This window comes from Pleurodeles waltl, chromosome 6 (assembly GCF_031143425.1).
Source record: "Pleurodeles waltl isolate 20211129_DDA chromosome 6, aPleWal1.hap1.20221129, whole genome shotgun sequence".
Classification (NCBI taxonomy): Eukaryota; Metazoa; Chordata; class Amphibia; order Caudata; family Salamandridae; genus Pleurodeles; species Pleurodeles waltl.
This window is the reverse complement of record NC_090445.1, coordinates 1,650,509,813-1,650,527,402: the sequence shown is the minus strand read 5'-3', so window position 1 is coordinate 1,650,527,402 and position 17,590 is coordinate 1,650,509,813. Positions and strand designations below refer to the sequence as shown.

Sequence of the window (17,590 nt, the reverse complement as noted above, 5' to 3'; positions counted from 1 at the left end):
GACTTACAGGAATCAATTTTCTGGACACAATGTTTAACACAAAAAACCTCAATAAAATTATGAAATCTTCACTTAAAAAGTTGTTAAGAATTTAATGCAGAGTCACAGTGGTTGAAAAATTACAATAACTAGTGTTGAGTGAAAAGCGGGCTAACTTACTCCGCTGCCAAGACATCTTTGTGCTTTAAAGATCCAGCCAGAAGATCCACTTCACGCTGTTCGGATACTTCGGAACTGGCTGTGTCCCCGCACCACATGCTGTTGTTCGATTGTTGTGAAAAGAAAAAAGAGAAATAATGGGGACAGGATATATAGAACTGTTACCTGTCCATAGAATACAAGCAAGGAAGAGTGCAAGATATACTTATTGTCACCCCCCCCCCACTGATATTATTTAAATGCAAATTTAAATAATATCAGTGATATAATGCAACAATCTGATTATTTAAATTTATATGAGTGTTTGATCACTGATCTATATCACTGATTTAATGCAACAATCTGATTATTTAAATTTACATGAGTGATCACTGATCTATATCACTGATATAATGCAACAATCTGATTATTTAAATTGACATGAGTGATCACTGATCTATATCACTGATATAATGCAACAATCTGATTATTTAATTTTACATGAGTGATCAATGATCTATATCACTGATATAATGCAACAATCTGATTATTTAAATTTACATAAGTGATCAATGATCTATATCACAGATACAATGCAACAATCTGATAATTTAGATTGACATATTTGTATGATCTGTTAGTAATAAGTCTGAGGGCTATTGTTATCGATTCAAAAGTAGTTTTCATTTTTGTGTGAGACAAATTGCCAAGATACAGCTTGTGTATATCAGCAACAAAATACAGACATATTAGATAAATAATCTTTCTTTGTTGTTTATATATTTTTCACTAGATGTTCGCGTAAACACTCGCCACGATCTCCACACATACATGCAAGCACGCACCACCGCCACGCCATTGCTCTGCCGCCACCACCACGTACAGCCAAAGGTTACGCCACCATGGACGTAAACTAAAGTTTCCAAAAACGTCACCTCCTTTTGAAAAAAATGCTCCTAGTGCTTAAGCTGTGTAGGGGTTACTGGGGATCCCAAAACAATTGGGTGAATCCGAAATGCCGATGTTCATGTTTTTTGGATACTGCGTAAAATGTTCGTAATCAAAGGCACCACGTTTTACATGCACGTGGAAGTCACACTCTTTCGTCTACTCTCATATATTTGCTGCAAGTCTCTTCAGTAGTTTTTATGTTATAAATTCAGGGTCATATTCACAACAATACTTCAGCCATGGACGTAAGTTTTCTGCCCCTGAAAATACCTCATTTTCAGGTGCAAGGAATTGATAAAGGGTTTTCTGTTGGGCGCATATATATATATTTGCTACTAAACATTTCCCCACCATGAAGTGCTTCGTCTTGTAAGTCACAGGCATGTACATCTTCAGACATTACCAGACTCAACAATCTCACATTTCCCTACCTTGGCAATGGTCAAAGGTTTACTCCAGTCAAGGGCATTAAGTCCCCTTTGCAGGATGGGAAGGGAAACAAATCCCCCCCAGAATAGCACAGGAGGCTGCGTCCCCCTGTACCGAACTCTATGCTCTATAGATTTTTGCACATGGGGTGAAAGCGGCACAGGACACTGTGGGACATGTCACAGGAACCTTCTAGGGATACATCTGGAAACATGCAAATGGGGCAGCTTTACGGCACACTAACTGGAATGTCTATGGATAAATAAAACAAACAAAAAAATGAAATACTGAACTGCAATTTCACTTTTGCACTGTAGTAAGAAATGTGGGAATTGTGTGTCGAGTAGTAGTGTTACTCTAAATAACGCGCTCTTAGGGCACACTCATCGATAGATAGATAGAGAGATAGAGAGATAGAGAGATAGAGAGATAGACAGATAGACAGATAGACATAGACAGATAGACAGAAAGACAGATTTGTTATCACCAAAGGCAAGGTTGACTACTGGACTGTATCTCTTTGACGCACTGAGATGGGAACTTCTCCGGTTCCCAAGAAGTCAGTGAAGATCCTCGGTGTGATAATTAACGATAATCTTTTCAATGAAACCTCAAAATGGCGAAGTAGTTGCGAGTTCCTTATATATGCTTCAGAATATTAGGAAAATATCTAAATACTTAACACCCAGGGCCCTTATTGACATAGTGACTGGTCTGGTAATCTCTAGGATAGACTATGCCAACTCTTTATATGTTGGCATCTCTAAGAGCCTCATGAAGAAACTACAACTGATCCACAACCATGCGGCCCGTCTGATACACAAATATACTTATCGGTGCCATATCACCCCTCTAATGAAAGAACTTTATTGGCTCCCGGTGGCACAAAGAGTGGTTTTCAAGGCAGACTGCATCATCCATAAAATTCTATGGAGCAAATGTCTGTCATTTATTTCCACACGTATCCAGAAATATACTCCCACTCCCACTCTGCGATCCTCTCATGCTAATTATTTGACAGTTGCCAAATTCAAAAAGAAGAGAACTGGTGGTGCCAGATTTTCATTTCTGACACATAACTTGTGGAATATTTTCCCTCCAGCAATAAGATCTGCCACCTGTTACCATAAATTTAGGAAACTGCTGAAAACCTGTTTATTCACTCAAGCATATCACTAATTAGTATCTCAGCAGTTCGGTATCACTCCGCCCTTAGCGCCATGAAACCGATGGTGAATGTGTGCTTAATAAATTACCCTAACATAACATAACAGATGCATAGGTAGTACAGACAGATACATAGGTAGTACAGACAGATACATAGGTAGTGCAGATAGACAGATAGATAGATAGATAGATAGATAGATAGATAGATAGATAGATAGATAGATAGATAGATATAGAAGGGCAGAAGGATAGACAGATAGATAGATAGATAGATAGATAGATAGATAGATAGATAGATAGATAGATAGAGAAGGGCAGAAGGATAGATAGATAGATAGATAGATAGATAGATAGATAGATAGATAGATAGATAGATAGATAGATAGAGAAGGGCAGAAGGATAGATAGATAGATAGATAGATAGATAGATAGATAGATAGATAGATAGATCAGTAGAAGGGCAGAAGGAAGGATAGATAGATAGATAGATAGATAGATAGATAGATAGATAGATAGATAGATAGATAGATAGATAGATAGATAGATAGAAGGGCAGAAGGATGGATGGACAGACAGACAGACAGACAGACAGACAGACAGACAGACAGACAGACAGACAGACAGACAGACAGACAGACAGACAGACAGATAGATAGATAGATCTTAGAGCCTTGGGCTGCTTGCCCCCCTCAGACAAGCAGATGCTTGGTTCTTAGCCGGCGCACTTCATCGGATCAGCTGCGGCTGCATTTAGATCAAAAGCTGAGCCTGGCCCGCGTCCAGATGCTCGGGATCCAGGGGATGGATCAAGACATCACTTTGTCACTGGGGAGTTAAAAAGCAGTCTTGCGTGGTGGTGGTCGCGGGGCAAGAAAGTGACAGGATAACAAATGTGGAAGAAAAAACTTAACCAGGCACCCCATCAAGGGTCGCCGCTGTTCTCCACCAACACTTTCCCGATTTGGGGTTTTCTGGGTACAGGCATGCAGATATTGTTTAGCTTTAGGTCGCCCTGACAGTCCACGCTTTCTTTCTCTCAAACACTTCTACAACTGAAGACTGAACGGAAAATCCGTGCATGGCTGCGGAGCGGGGCACCATCCATCTTTTCCGCCTTTCAGACTGAAAGTATTTTCTGCGCCAGCTTCCCTCTGTCATTTATCTGCTGGCTTCTCGCCTGCTGGGCACTCCATTAATCAGCAAATATTTAATGAGCAAGCAAGGGATTGATATCTTGGCCTACCCACAAAGGGTTCCCGAGAGGACCAGCCCATGTCACTTAGCAAATAAAAATTGAACCTAAGAATTCAAAAACAGCCGCCTCTTAACTGCCCACGTGGGAAAATTACATTTCAGCTTCTTATTATGGTAGCACTTTTGAGATAGAGTTGGACAAAAGAATCACATCTGCCCCATTTTAATCTTTGTAACCGTCTCCTATTCAATGCCAGTGATTGCTCATAAATATGATTGTGTATTTATATGGTGTGTGTGTGTGTGTGTGTGTGTGTGTATATATATATATTCACTGAAAAAAACAAAGATTACAGGGATGTTATAGTTAGGTTCTGAATGTAACCGTACAAAACCAGCAGTTATAGTTTAAGTTATTTCAAGTAACTACAACTCGCGCCCTAAGGTAATTATAACTCATGCCCTTGCCAGTCAGTTTTCTTATCAATAATTTTATTGCAAATGTTCCAGTGATAATATCAAAGATGCCATACAAGATGTCATTAATGATATAATATGTGGAGTAATTAGCTGTGCATGGCGAAGGCGGGAGTTATAGTTACCTTAGGGTGTGAGTTACAGTTACATAACTATAACTGCTGAATTTTAGTGGATTTGTTCAAGTAATTTCAGAATCTGACTATATCCTCCCTGTATCTTTTGTTTTTTTCAGTGAATTTCTATGATTTTTTTTATGTAAAGTAATTTTAACTACTATACCTTACTCCAACCCCCACCGTGCAGGGCCTGGCCTTTGGTCGCCCACGGCGGTGGTTGGCCACAGGGCCTGTCTCTGTCAGTGGAACTGTGAGTGGGTGCGCAAGTGTCTGAGTGGGTCTGAAAGTGGGTGTGTGAGTCTATGTGTGGGTGCATGAGTGTCTGAGTGGGTGTGTGAGTGGGCTATGAGTCGCTGAGAGTGCATGTATAGTCTAATGAATTAGTGCATGAATGTGTCTGTGAATGTTTTTCTTTTTTCTTTGTTTTTGCATATTCGAGAATATCTTTGAATATTCTAATATATTCATGAATATCGCACATGGTGAAAAACAATCATTTTGAACTCATAATTTGACCCTAAAACATATATCAAACCCCTGGGGTCAGGTTACCTTCACCCTGACGCCTCATACCACTTATCATTTCTATTTTCAGCCCGGGGACCCTCTCCGATAACATAAAATGGTGGAAATGGTGGCCGCAACTTTCTAGTCAGATTGTGGTCAGCCAATTACTGCTCTTCTATTTGTGTGTGCATTCACAAAAACCCACAAATTTTCATGATTTATTTGCGAAGAATCCACATCTCTAGGTATACAAATTTATTTTTCCTTTAGTATCTCAAAAACTACTGAATGGATTTACACCAAGTAAGCAAAAGCGTAATCTGTGCAACGAAAGCTAGCTTTCTGCCATATTTAATGTCATTCCATCCAGCAGTTCGGGCTGTACCCGTGTCTAAGGGTCCTATAGGAATTAACATGGGAAATGCAACTTTTTTGACCCTCTCCCCCCTTTTTCTCTCCCTTCGCTTGACGAATCACCCCAAAACTTTCCATGCGCAACAATTACCGGGGCACTTTTTTTTTTTAGAAATATTTTGTGAAGATTAGTCAAACTGTGCCAAAGATATAGGTAAGTCAAAAAACACTTTTTCTATGGAAACATGGTCCTAACTATCACTACCTAGTGGCACCCGCCACTAGGTATTATATATACATATATAATAAGACGGCCGGCCAAACTGACATGCACACTTAAGTGCACTCCACTCCTCCTCCCTCCCATGGCTTAGCCCTCTCTTCCCTCCACAGGCTGGCTCAGCCAGCAGCTGAAAAATAAAATGCTAGTAAAATATTGTTTTGTTTTTCAGCTGCTGGCTCTTAGCCAGTGGGGCGACGCTTCTTCGCCATTGCGGAGGAGCCACCCCTGCTGGCGGGCTGCAACTCATACACCTCTGTTGCAGCTGCCATTACTGAATGCTGAGAAGAAAAGCGGAGGAGCACTAGTTGGCAAGGGGCACATCCCTTGATCTCCTGGCTAAGGTGGGGGTTTTGAGAGACAGGTGGCACAAGAGACCCCTCGCCCTGGTGTCAAAATACAAAACAATTTAGATTTTGATGCAACAATCGTAGAACCTGAGGCAGGGCTTGAGGCCAGGACCCGATATCCACAAACACTTCCTCAGTGTCCATGAACGCCATGGTTCCTGCACCCTTGGCGGTCACCCTTATGGGTTTGCAGACCTGGGTCTGGGTTCACAAACCTAGTAAGAGTTCAAACAATAATCCACCCATCGCTAACTGTTTGCAAACCCACAAAGGAGTCTGCAAAACCCTCCACCTTGGCCACCCATGACAGACTTGTTGCAGGGCCAGGACACAGCAAAATGGGAAGCAACAGTGTATACATTGTTTTCCGCAACACACACAGCAAACGTTAACCACTTTTCATGACGGGCATAGCAACTGGCAAATAACATGGACCCATAACTCTCATCACTTTCCATAATGTGCACAGCATCAGAAAACATCAGTACAGCTATCATTTTCTGCAAAGTGCACGGCAAGAAGCACACAGTAGTGGAGGCATCACTTGCTGACTTTCACACACCAACAGGCAAACAACAACAGAGCTATCACATTCCATGACACACACAGCAACCAGCAGTCTATAGTCATCGCTCGCTGCCACGCGTACAAGAACTGGCAAACACCAGTGGAGCCACTGCTTACCACGACTCACAGCAACAAGCAAACAATAGTACAGTCATCACTTCCCACGATGCACACAGTGACCAACAAACAGCTGTGGAGCCATCACTTGCTGCTATGCACAAAGCAACCAGCAAACACCAGTGGAGTCACTGCTTTCCACAACATACAGCAACAAGCAAACAGTAGTACAACCATCACTTCCAACGATGCACACAGTGACCAACAAACAGCTGTGGAGCCATCACTTGCTGCTATGCACAAAGCAACCAGCAAACACCAGTGGAGTCACTGCTTTCCACGACATACAGCAACAAGCAAACAGTAGTACAACCATCACTTCCAACGATGCACACAGTGACCAACAAACAGCTGTGGAGCCATCACTTGCTGCTATGCACAAAGCAACCAGCAAACACCAGTGGAGTCACTGCTTTCCACGACACACAGCAACAACAAACAGTAGTACAGCCATCACTTTACATGGTGCACCCAGTGACCAACGAACCGCTGTGGAGCCATCACTTGCTGCTATGCACAAAGCAACCAGCTAACACCAGTGGAGTCACTGCTTTCCAAAACACACAGCAACAAGCAAACAGTAGTAGAGCCATCACGTTCCAAAATGCACACAGTGACAAACAAACAGCTGTGGAACCATCATTTGCTGCCATGCAATACAAGAATTGTACTGTTTTCTAGACACTGCAACAAGTAAACAGCAGTTCAGCCATCACTCCCCACGATGCACACAGTGACCAACAAACAGTTGTGGAGCCATCACTTGCTGCCTTCCACAGACTAACAGGCAAATGACAACAGAGCTATCGCATTCCATGGCACACACAGCAACCGGCAGTCAGAAGTCATCACTTGCTGCCATGCGTACAAGAACTGGCAAACATCAGTGGAGTCACTGCTTTCCAAAACACACAGCAACAAGCAAACAGTAGAAGAGCCATCACTTCCCACGATGCACACAGTGACCAACAAACATCTGTGGAGCCATCCCTTGCTGCTATGCACAAAGCAACCAGCAAACACCAGTGGAGTCACTGCTTTCCACAACACACAGCAACAAGCAAACAGTAGAAGAGCCATCACTTCCCACGATGCACACAGTGACCAACAAACATCTGTGGAGCCATCCCTTGCTGCTATGCACAAAGCAACCAGCAAACACCAGTGGAGTCACTGCTTTCCACAACACACAGCAACAAACAAACAGTAGTACAACCATCACTTCCCACGATGCACACAGTGACCAACGAACAGCTGTGGAGCCATCACTGGCTGCTATGTACAAAGCAACCAGCAAACACCAGTGGAGTAACTGCTTTCCAAAACACACAACAACAAACAGTAGTAGAGCCATCACTTCCCACGGTGCACACATTGACCAAGAAACAGCAGTAGAGCCCTCACTTGCTGCCATGCACACAGCAACCGGCCAACACTAGCAGAGCCCTCACTTTCAATGACACACAGCACCCGGCGAACAGCAGCAGAGTTGCTGTGGTGCATTTACTCAGCAACATCATCGCCGGGTATTTATTTATTTATTTATTATTTAGTTTTTTAATGCTGTTATTGGTGATTATACACACAAGGGAGATGGTTGTGTTTTTAAATTATTTGTTTAATTCACTTCTATTTGAAGTTTTCTTACTTTCTTCTTCTTTTTTTATTTTATCCACATCTTACTTTATTTATTTTTGATTTGGCGTTTTCTGTTTTCATCTCATAATTTATTGGTTGTCGATTTTGAGGTCTTTAGTCACGGGTGGATAGAGGAATCTCAAGAGCCTGGTTTTAAAATGTATTACTTTGTTTTGCTTTATATTTATCAGGATTTATTCAAAGGGAAAGATGAGAATGTATTCAATCTACGATATTATGTATTAAGTATGGAAAAGGAACGGCCCTGAGGAAGGCGGCTTTTCAAATTTGGTGGTCTCCGCCGAAACGCGCGTAGGCTTTGTTCCTACTATTGTTTGGTTTTTGTATGAACCCTGAAGTTATGGGGTTAAAATAGAAATCTCTCTCTTATCAAAGAAGATGGAGACATAATTAGGAATTGAATAATAATATGACATTTATGTGAATATCTTTTCAGCTTCAGAAAAATAAATTGTATATTCTTAATTTGTATTCTACTGTACTGTAAGATAATGTATGTGTATGTTTATGTAGTGTCATGGTCTGATTATCTTAATTGTTTTGTCTGATGTGTTAGGTTGTCTCCGTTTATTAATTCATGTATAGGTGTAAATATTTATGGAAATATTTTTTTGTCTTTCCATGTTTATTTTTGTATAATTGTATATTTGAATATTGATTTATGCCGTTGTTTGACATACATTTGTAATAAATATATATATATATTTTTAAATCGTTACAGCTTTGTTCTATACTAGATATAAGCGAATATTGATTGTAGCTCATTGCTTTTTCTTGTATTCAAGCATTTAGCAAAGTGGCCAAATCCATTGCAGTAACAGTCTTCCACGATGCACATGGCAACTGGCAAATACCTGGGCAGCCATTAGCGGGTGCGATGCACACACTGGCCGACAAACAGCAGCGGGCACAAAACTTTCCAGTACACTCACAGCAACTGGCAAACACCAATGGAGCCACTGCTGTGGAGGATGCACAAACCGACCGACCCACAGCAGTGGAGACATCATTTTCCGGGCTCTACAGAGCAACAGGCAAAACCCAGTAAAACGACCAAAGCACTCATTATCAGGCACGCGACAACAAGAGCTAGAAGTGCAATGAAGGGGGGGGGGGTTGAGGTGGTCTCAGGATGTCATGGCAGGCCCCTTCTGGTGTAGCCAGGGATAAACTGAGTGGGCAGTGTCAGTGCAGCAAGATGGCACAGAAAGTGAGCACATGGGACAGCCACTCCTCCCCACAGAACATTTGTAAGAGCTCTCAGCAGACTCCCCACCTCTCCCCTGGCAGGCAAATCCACCCTCCTTCCCTCTGGCAGTGAAGTAACAAGGGCAGCAGCCAGGACTGAGGTCAAACACAAGGCACAAGTGAGAGGGCCTGTCATCAGCCAGCCGTGGGAGTTCCCCTCTGGCTCTCGTTCATTGGTTAGTACACACTGAAAGCACTGTTCCTATAGGTCTGTTTCCAGACACACGCCAGCCTGCAACTACATACGCGCCTCTGCCTCGCTTTAAAGGTACACAAGCTGCTGTTCGCGGCAGAAGGGAGTGGAGGCTTTAACATCCTTCAGATCCTTTTGAGAGGGATACTGCACGGGCGGCCTTTCTGTTTCGTTTCTAGTTAGAACTTTGCTCCAAAGGACCAAGAAACCAGAGGCCGCAGAGGCGAGGCAACCAGACCAGATGTCTGATGGGCCGCGTGCTTCCAAATACAGAGGAGACACATGGGGGCAATTCTCAAAACTCCCGGCAAGAACCTACCGTAGTTCCCTCGTGGCACTACATCGGGCCCTCAGAAATGAAATTCACATAGGTAAAGGCACAGATCTATATCTATATGGTGGACTTCTCCACCGAGAATGCGTCATATTACGCAAACGTAGTTCTGCATTTTATTTGTAAAAGTTGGAGAGGAAAAGGGAACACGTGAGCTGCCTACTACAAAGCGGTAGGCTGAAAGGAGAAACAAAGGGAGGGATACGGAAATACAAACAAATCTACAAGGTTACAATTCAGAAAAGATACACCCGCTTAGCTCTGATATCACACTGTAATATGTAAACAAAAACAGATGCACACAGAAAATTACAAACGTAAATTGTTAATGAATTATAAAAACATGAATCATCTCACGGCTAACACTACTTGACAGGCACTCAGATACATTATAACACATTGGATGTCGCAAACACATATGTCAAACAATGCAGCTGTGGCTGTTGCCTGAAGGTGGTTAGCCCAGGCTGTGGGCTGTGTTTATGCTTTTCTACTTGTGGAGTTTGTGAGGTGTGTATTGTTTTCCTCGGGTGATGCCTATATCCCTATTCAGTTCATTCTTGTGTGTAGCGTAGGCGAAGATCTCTGCATGCCTTACGTAAAACTAAGAGCATAAAGTTGCTTATAGTAACTTTACGTTTGAGTCGTACGTCTCCCGCCGCCCCCCCTAACGGGGTAGGGATAGATACTCCTACTACTGGGCATAAACCTCTGCCCGGAGTTGCTGGCGGGGATTTACACACAGGTATAGATGTAAATCTATGGGTGCAGACATTTCTGACCATAGAATCACCGATGCCTATTGGGTCCCTAATGCAACCTGTGGGGGAATCCCCCACTTCCTCAGCTGACCAGCCCCCTTCAGGATGCTGCTGATTGTTCCAGGGGTCTTGGAGTTAGGGAGAGGCATGGCTGCTCCATGCAGCAGTCTCCATCATTCCTGCCAGACAGAACTGCAGTACAGGGATACAGCAGACACACTTGGAGGTAGGTCCTGTACACGACCCTGCACAAGGCCAGTACTCAACCTTTCAACCAGTGATGTTCCTGTAGTTTCGGCTTGAACGGGAGTTAAATGCAGGGGCCTGTTTCAGGTTTTTGTTGGATACAATGCCCATAAATGTCAACCATTCTCATATAACTAGTTGCTAATCCTGCGCATTTTAAGGTGAGTGGCAGAAAAAGATCTCATCCTACAAATACTACATAATGCGCAACATGAGAGCTTTTGACTTCAGTTTGACTTCAAGAAACGGGATTGGGTAGATGATTTCGAAGCTCGGGATCCACTGAGGAATAAGACTATTGCAAGAGTTGGTGAAACTGAGGCATTTCACAGTATAGGGTCCATCGAATCTCTTCTGATGCAAGCAATTTTCAAGAATGCGAGAGGTTTCAGAATCGTAGACTGGCCTGAGGAGAAGCACTAGATTCGCCATCTGACACCGTCCATAGAGGTGGACCCTGGCTCTATGCAGAGCTCATTATCAAACAGTGCAACATTCTGCAAGAGACTATAGTACACTGGGTTGGAGAGGGCCTGCAATAGTGCTCTCCAGTGGGGTAAATAATAATATGGCATTTAGTTGGCACAAGGATTGATGCGTTTGGGGTGCTTGTGTCCCTAATACCCATTAATTGTTAAGTAAAGTTTGTGATAATTAAGTATTAACTCTAGAGCCCGGTGTGGGTGTACTCAGTGGGGAGCTGTGGCCCCTCCCATATAGTAACATGGGGTGCTACACTCTCAACATTGTAACATATAGGTGTGTTCTCCACAGGCAGGTCTGCTTACAATAGCACAGGCAGTTTTGTTGGTGAACAAGGTGGGAGGGAGTTACCCATCATGCACTACAGTGTTAGCGAATCTACACTCAAAAGCGTGGACGAGTCGGTGGGTTGTTACCACTCAGGTTCTAAAATTGTGGTCTGATTTGCTGCCGCAGGGAAAGAAGCGAAAGCAGAGCGGATGAGCTGCTCTTCCTGCGTATCTGGTACACCTTCCTGTCACAACAAACAGTGGTTTGACATGCTTTTAAAGGCTGGGGTTAAATTTCCCATTGCCTCTTGCTTCTAGGGAATCAAATCTTCCTTCAGCTTCTGCACACAATGGGAAGGATTTGGCAGGGTGGCTAATTTGCTGCCTGAAGGAAGTGATGAACTTAATGCTCGCTTAAGAAACGCAGCCAGCCTAGAGGTGGTGTCAGATCCACTTACTGAAAGTGTCTGTGATTTCAGCCTTTGCCTGATTGTGACCTCACCGCCGCCCCTTATCCTGGTCTGCAGCTAGCCTGCTATTGGTCCACATGCGCTCCATCAGCCGGAATAGGGCTGACTGCACACTCGTAAAACAGATGGATTTACCACCCTTTCCCTTCAGGAAAATAAACACCTAGAGTACAAACTATGCAGAAAAAGAATATAAAAGATAAAAACAGAATGCATACTGGCTAAGATAACAGAACTGGCTTTAATATGCCACTGCGTGCAAACACAGACATTAGCAAGTTATGTTTACAAGTGCTTCAAGCACTAATGCTGTATCCTGCATTAGAGTCTGCCCTACTGTGTTATCCAATGCTTGGAATATGGTAGGGAGGAAGGATTGCTTTCTGTATAGAATGCATACACGAGATAACGAACTGAATGTGACAAACAGTGTGCTACGTGAGTGCTCTTTAGAGATGAAAAAAGTCCCACATGCAATCCAATGGAAACACTTCTTGGAAGGCAGAATGTTACACCAACTAGCCAACAGCATGAAGTGGGAGAGTAATACTGCTCTGGGTGGAACGAAAGCCCACTCAATGTATTTTTTTAAAGAACTTGTTACAGTAGATATTGCAGGGAGTCCAGCTATTAAGCCAGACATAAAAATACATTATGTCTGTTATGGTTCCCTTGCCCTGGAGTGAGCTACACCCCTCTGACAGGCTCTAATGAAGCCAAAATAAGTGCAGGTTTTCTGAAATTGTAATCCTCGTGGTAGGAAGGATATACTATATATCCACATGTTATATTGCCTTGCCAGGGCTGGTAATTTCTTGCTGCTTTGTACTGGCCTGGCAATTAAATAAAAGTATTTCATGCTTGTTTCTAATCATGCTTTAACTAGTCAGTGATTAGATATTTTCTGGTAGCCTGGACAATAGCCCACTAATTCAACGCACAACGCTTTGTTAGAAAACAGGCAAAGGAGTGTTTGTACGTGGCTGGGTTCCACTGGGAACACATCCACCTAACTCAAGAGGGCCAGCCATAAAGCTCCCTTTTCCTTTCCTAAACTGACATGTGCTACTGGCTTCACCTGTAGATACAAACATAAATAAATATCTCAAGTGTCAGAACAGTTCGATATGGGCCTATCATACTCAATCTTTACTCTACCATTGTTCACCGATTCCTAACAGCCTGTATGAGACATCATTCAGGTCCCAAGTGTGTATTCTCATCAGTACTCGGGTGACTTTAAGAGCTAGGTCTCCTTTACATTACAGCCGGTTGAGGCTGTCTCTCGGACTGCTTTTAGGATGTGCATGGAACAAGATCAGGAAAATGTTACTCTTTACAAGACTGAGGTAGAGATTGTTTAGCTAGAGCATTCAATGCAGTGGTAGTGGAGGCTGTTGAAATCCCACTAGTTACTAAGGTTCCTTTGGGCCATGTGTTCGAGTCAATATTCAAGACCTCTTCATCATCAGCATCAAACTGGTGTGTGGCCCTAGAATCAGACATTTTTGTCAATATATCTGGAATCTGGCAATGCCCTATACAAGAATTTGGCTAGTGCGGAATACATCAATTAGAGCCTGTTTTAGAGTTTGGCGGAGGTGGTTACTCTGTCACAAAAGGAGCGGATATCCCATCCGCTGTATTAAAATTCCATTATAGCCTATGGAACTTGTAATACGGCAGTTTGTGACAGAGTAACCCCACTGCCAAACTCTAAATCAGGCCCTTAGTGTTGCCCTCTTTGAGCCCAGTTCATATTCTTTGTAATCAGAATTAGCTTTTGCACGTCTTTGTGCGGTGCTCTTCACCTCTGGGCAGACTGCAAGATGCTGCCCAACAATTGTATAAGCTCACGGAAATCTTGGTTGAAGATGAGGGTGGGCTCTGATCTCACTGGCGCATCCAAAGGCTACAGAGTCAACCCGGCAGGAAGGTTTCCTATGAGCGAGCGTGTCCTCATGCTTCAGATGCAGATATCTATCACATGTGCTCACCTCGCCTCCACCCACAGCAGATGACCCCAGGTAACACAGCTGAGATAAATCCTGACCTGTAGTAACCCAACTTATCTTGTCGTATAGGTTAGTCTAAACCTCGTTTCATCTGGAAATCCAATACCGAATGGCCGTTTGTCTCTTCCGAAGCAAATCATTGAAGAGCCACATCTCTTCTTACTACTGCAGTATGAGTAGTTCTTCAGAGCACCAAAGATGCACGTCAGTCACAAGATGCACGTCAGTCACAGGCGAACTGTGCTACCTCACTCTTTCAGTACTAGCTTTCCAGCATTGATTTATCAAGGCAACCGGAAATGAAGTGAAGCACCAAATGTTACCCAGTTCCTTCCTTCCCCAATGCACCAGGATTTGTTGTCACTGCACACTCACTCCGAAGCTTCGGCGATCTCCACAATGTGCAGCTCATCACTGAGTGTGAGCAACACATTCAGCTAAACCAGAGAACCAGGACCAAACCTGGGAAGGGAAAATGTCAGATTGAAGACCACCTTGAATAGAGCTGGCCTTCTGATATACACAAGTGAGTGGCCCTATGGTTGAGGGCTGAAAGTCAAAGTTCCCACTGGTGGAGGCTCTATCCACTATAAGCTGGCAATTCAGGAAGCAAGGAACTGTGTATATGATGGGCCAGGAGATCCTGCCAAGAGAGCCGCTGGTTTACAGCGGATCTCTCAATTCAACAAACACTTGATGACTTCAATAGACTCCAAATATAGGCTGGCAAAATCTTGATCTTACATAAGCAAATATTTCAACCTGTATTTAATACCTAAATTCACCGAACATCACTTCCCACATATTTCAGGATTAATTTACTTTTCACCGGTTCTAGCATATTTTGATGAATGTGCTTGCTGGGGGTTTTAGCTACAGGTCGAAAATTTTGTAGGGAGATATTAACATATGGTCGAGATTTTATAGGTCAATGTTTTGAAGTCCATATTTTGCGAAAGTTACTTCTGAAGCGAGATTCTATGTGCTACCAAAACAAGATCCAAGCAATCTTGGAACTGCAACTCACATTATGTAAAAGAGGTATGCAGACGAGAAGGGTTAATACCATATTTGTTTGTTTACATCATGAGAAATACCCCTGAGGAAGGACTAAAGCTTCGGGTCTTATAGGACAGAAGTGTGTGCCTCCCAAAGAGAATTGTTTCAAGCCCAACGGAGCCTTAATGGATGAAATACATTTCTGAAAGATACACAACAGAACACAGAGTCCTAGCATCTCCTATGAATGTCAGTAGTTTCACAACGTCAAGCATTTGTGTGAAAGGCTTTTGGTTCTCTTATGGGAATCTGATGTTTAAGGGCCAAAGTTGGAATGGCATCAATACCTTCAAATCCCCATAACCTGGCTCTGTGTGATGGGGCAGGCCAGAGCTAGGAGAAACCTATCCACCTACCTTAGGAGACGTATGAGTGCCGCCCACATAGGGTGACCATCTCACGCCAGGTCATAAATACCCTATTTACAGTCCCAGACGTTTGTGTGATAGCCTAATGCATTCTGGGTGTTGTAGGTGTGTTTTGCTTCCACAACTAAATCCAATGACTGAAAAGTTCAGGACTGGGGGCAGTGTTCATATTGACCTGGAGTGAGGTGGCCGCCATACCCACAGCCACAATTCCTCTGCCACCTCAATTAATGCAGGTCTCACGAGGATGCCGGCAGCTTCTGCTTGATCGATATTAGGGCCTGACAACAGCCAGTTCATGCACCGAGACAAGAGGCACATGACGACAGTAACACCAGGAGACCCTAGACATGACCACAGTAACACCAGGAGACCCTAGACATGGCCACAGTAACACCAGGAGACCCTAGACATGACCACAGTAACACCAGGAGACCCTAGAATGGCCACAGTAACACTAGGAGACCCTAGACATGGCCACAGTAACACCAGGAGACCCTAGACATGGCCACAGTAACACCAGGAGACCCTAGACATGACCACAGTAACACCAGGAGACCCTAGACATGGCCACAGTAACACCAGGAGACCCTAGACATGGCCACAGTAACTCCAGGAGACCCTAGACATGGCCACAGTAACACCAGGAGACCCTAGACATGACCACAGTAACACCAGGAGACCCTAGGCCGGTGCATGCCCTTTCTTTCTGCTACCCACACTCCACAGCCCTTAAAGTTGCTGCAAAGATTCTCAGACATCTAGGCAAAGCCTCTGAAATACTCCAGATTAACAGTAGAACAGCCATTTTGAACCTTTTCTTGTTTTGGATCTACCTAGTGGTGGCGTCAAAAGGCAGCAAAAAGTCTGCTAGGCTGATGTGTTTTAAACTCTTCATTGGCAACTTGTGACGTGCACACCACAACATTTGTTAGCGATGAGCGCTTTACTCAGGGAACCACCTTTTCGCGAGCAATCACAAATCAAAAATTGATATTGTGTTGACCATTTACATAGTGCTTAGTCCCCTTAGCGAGGCGCTAGAGCGATATGCAGACACGTAGCACCCTACTCCGTGAGATTTTCCTTCTCGTCCATTTTGTGACAAATTATTTTTCAGCTGCTGTAAAGGACAGAAAATTATTTATGATAAGAAACAGTTCTTCATCTTTTTCCTCTGCTGCTCTCTCAGCTCACCTGCTACCATCTGGGAAGACCCTACGAGACGCAGCATCACAGGGAACTACTGTCTGTCTAAAGTTGGACCTGGGCACAAGGGAACACAGACTTGCATTGCATGACTCTGAACTCTTCCAAGGCTGTAAAGAAACAGAGGATTGCTACTGCCTTAAAAAGCTGCAGCCACCCGATATGTTCATCTTAGAGCTGGATGTGACAGCCTGGGCCAACACGGATGTAACAAACTGACGGCTACATGGAGGTATCTGGCTGGTACTTAATGGATAAATGCAGGTAAACCCCGGAGACATTCATTCGGCACTGAAAACATTATCCTGTGTCAAAACAAAGAATAGAACACAGAAGCCATTGTTGGTGCAATGATCCTGCTTGTGAAAAAGTCTGGTTAAATAAATGAAGATAATTCATTTAGAAGAAAGTTCTTAGTGTCTAATTTTCAAAATTACTCTTGTACTACTTGTGAAAATACTGGGCCCGCCGAGTCTGCCCTCTTTGAGGAACCCTATAAAAAAAAAATATGGTGGAAATGCTAGAAATACTCTCTGGGCCATAGTGCATGGAATGCCTGAATATCTCTGGGCCACATTCCATTCCAGCACCCTTTGCTCACTGTGCCACTTTTGAGAGAAACCAAC

General features: G+C 43.5%; 1 protein-coding gene across 6 annotated transcripts in view; it reads right to left on the bottom strand.

The window, feature by feature from the left end:
* The window catches only part of RXRA (retinoid X receptor alpha), a 417,621-nt gene that overhangs the window by 226,510 nt on the left and 173,521 nt on the right, over positions 1–17,590 (bottom strand). For all 6 annotated transcript variants that reach the window (XM_069241578.1, XM_069241577.1, XM_069241575.1 and 3 more), the window contains one exon: positions 160–258. In XM_069241578.1, the coding sequence (XP_069097679.1) occupies positions 160–175 (16 nt within the window). In that variant the 5' untranslated portion in view covers positions 176–258. The remainder of the gene's footprint in view (positions 1–159; positions 259–17,590) is intronic.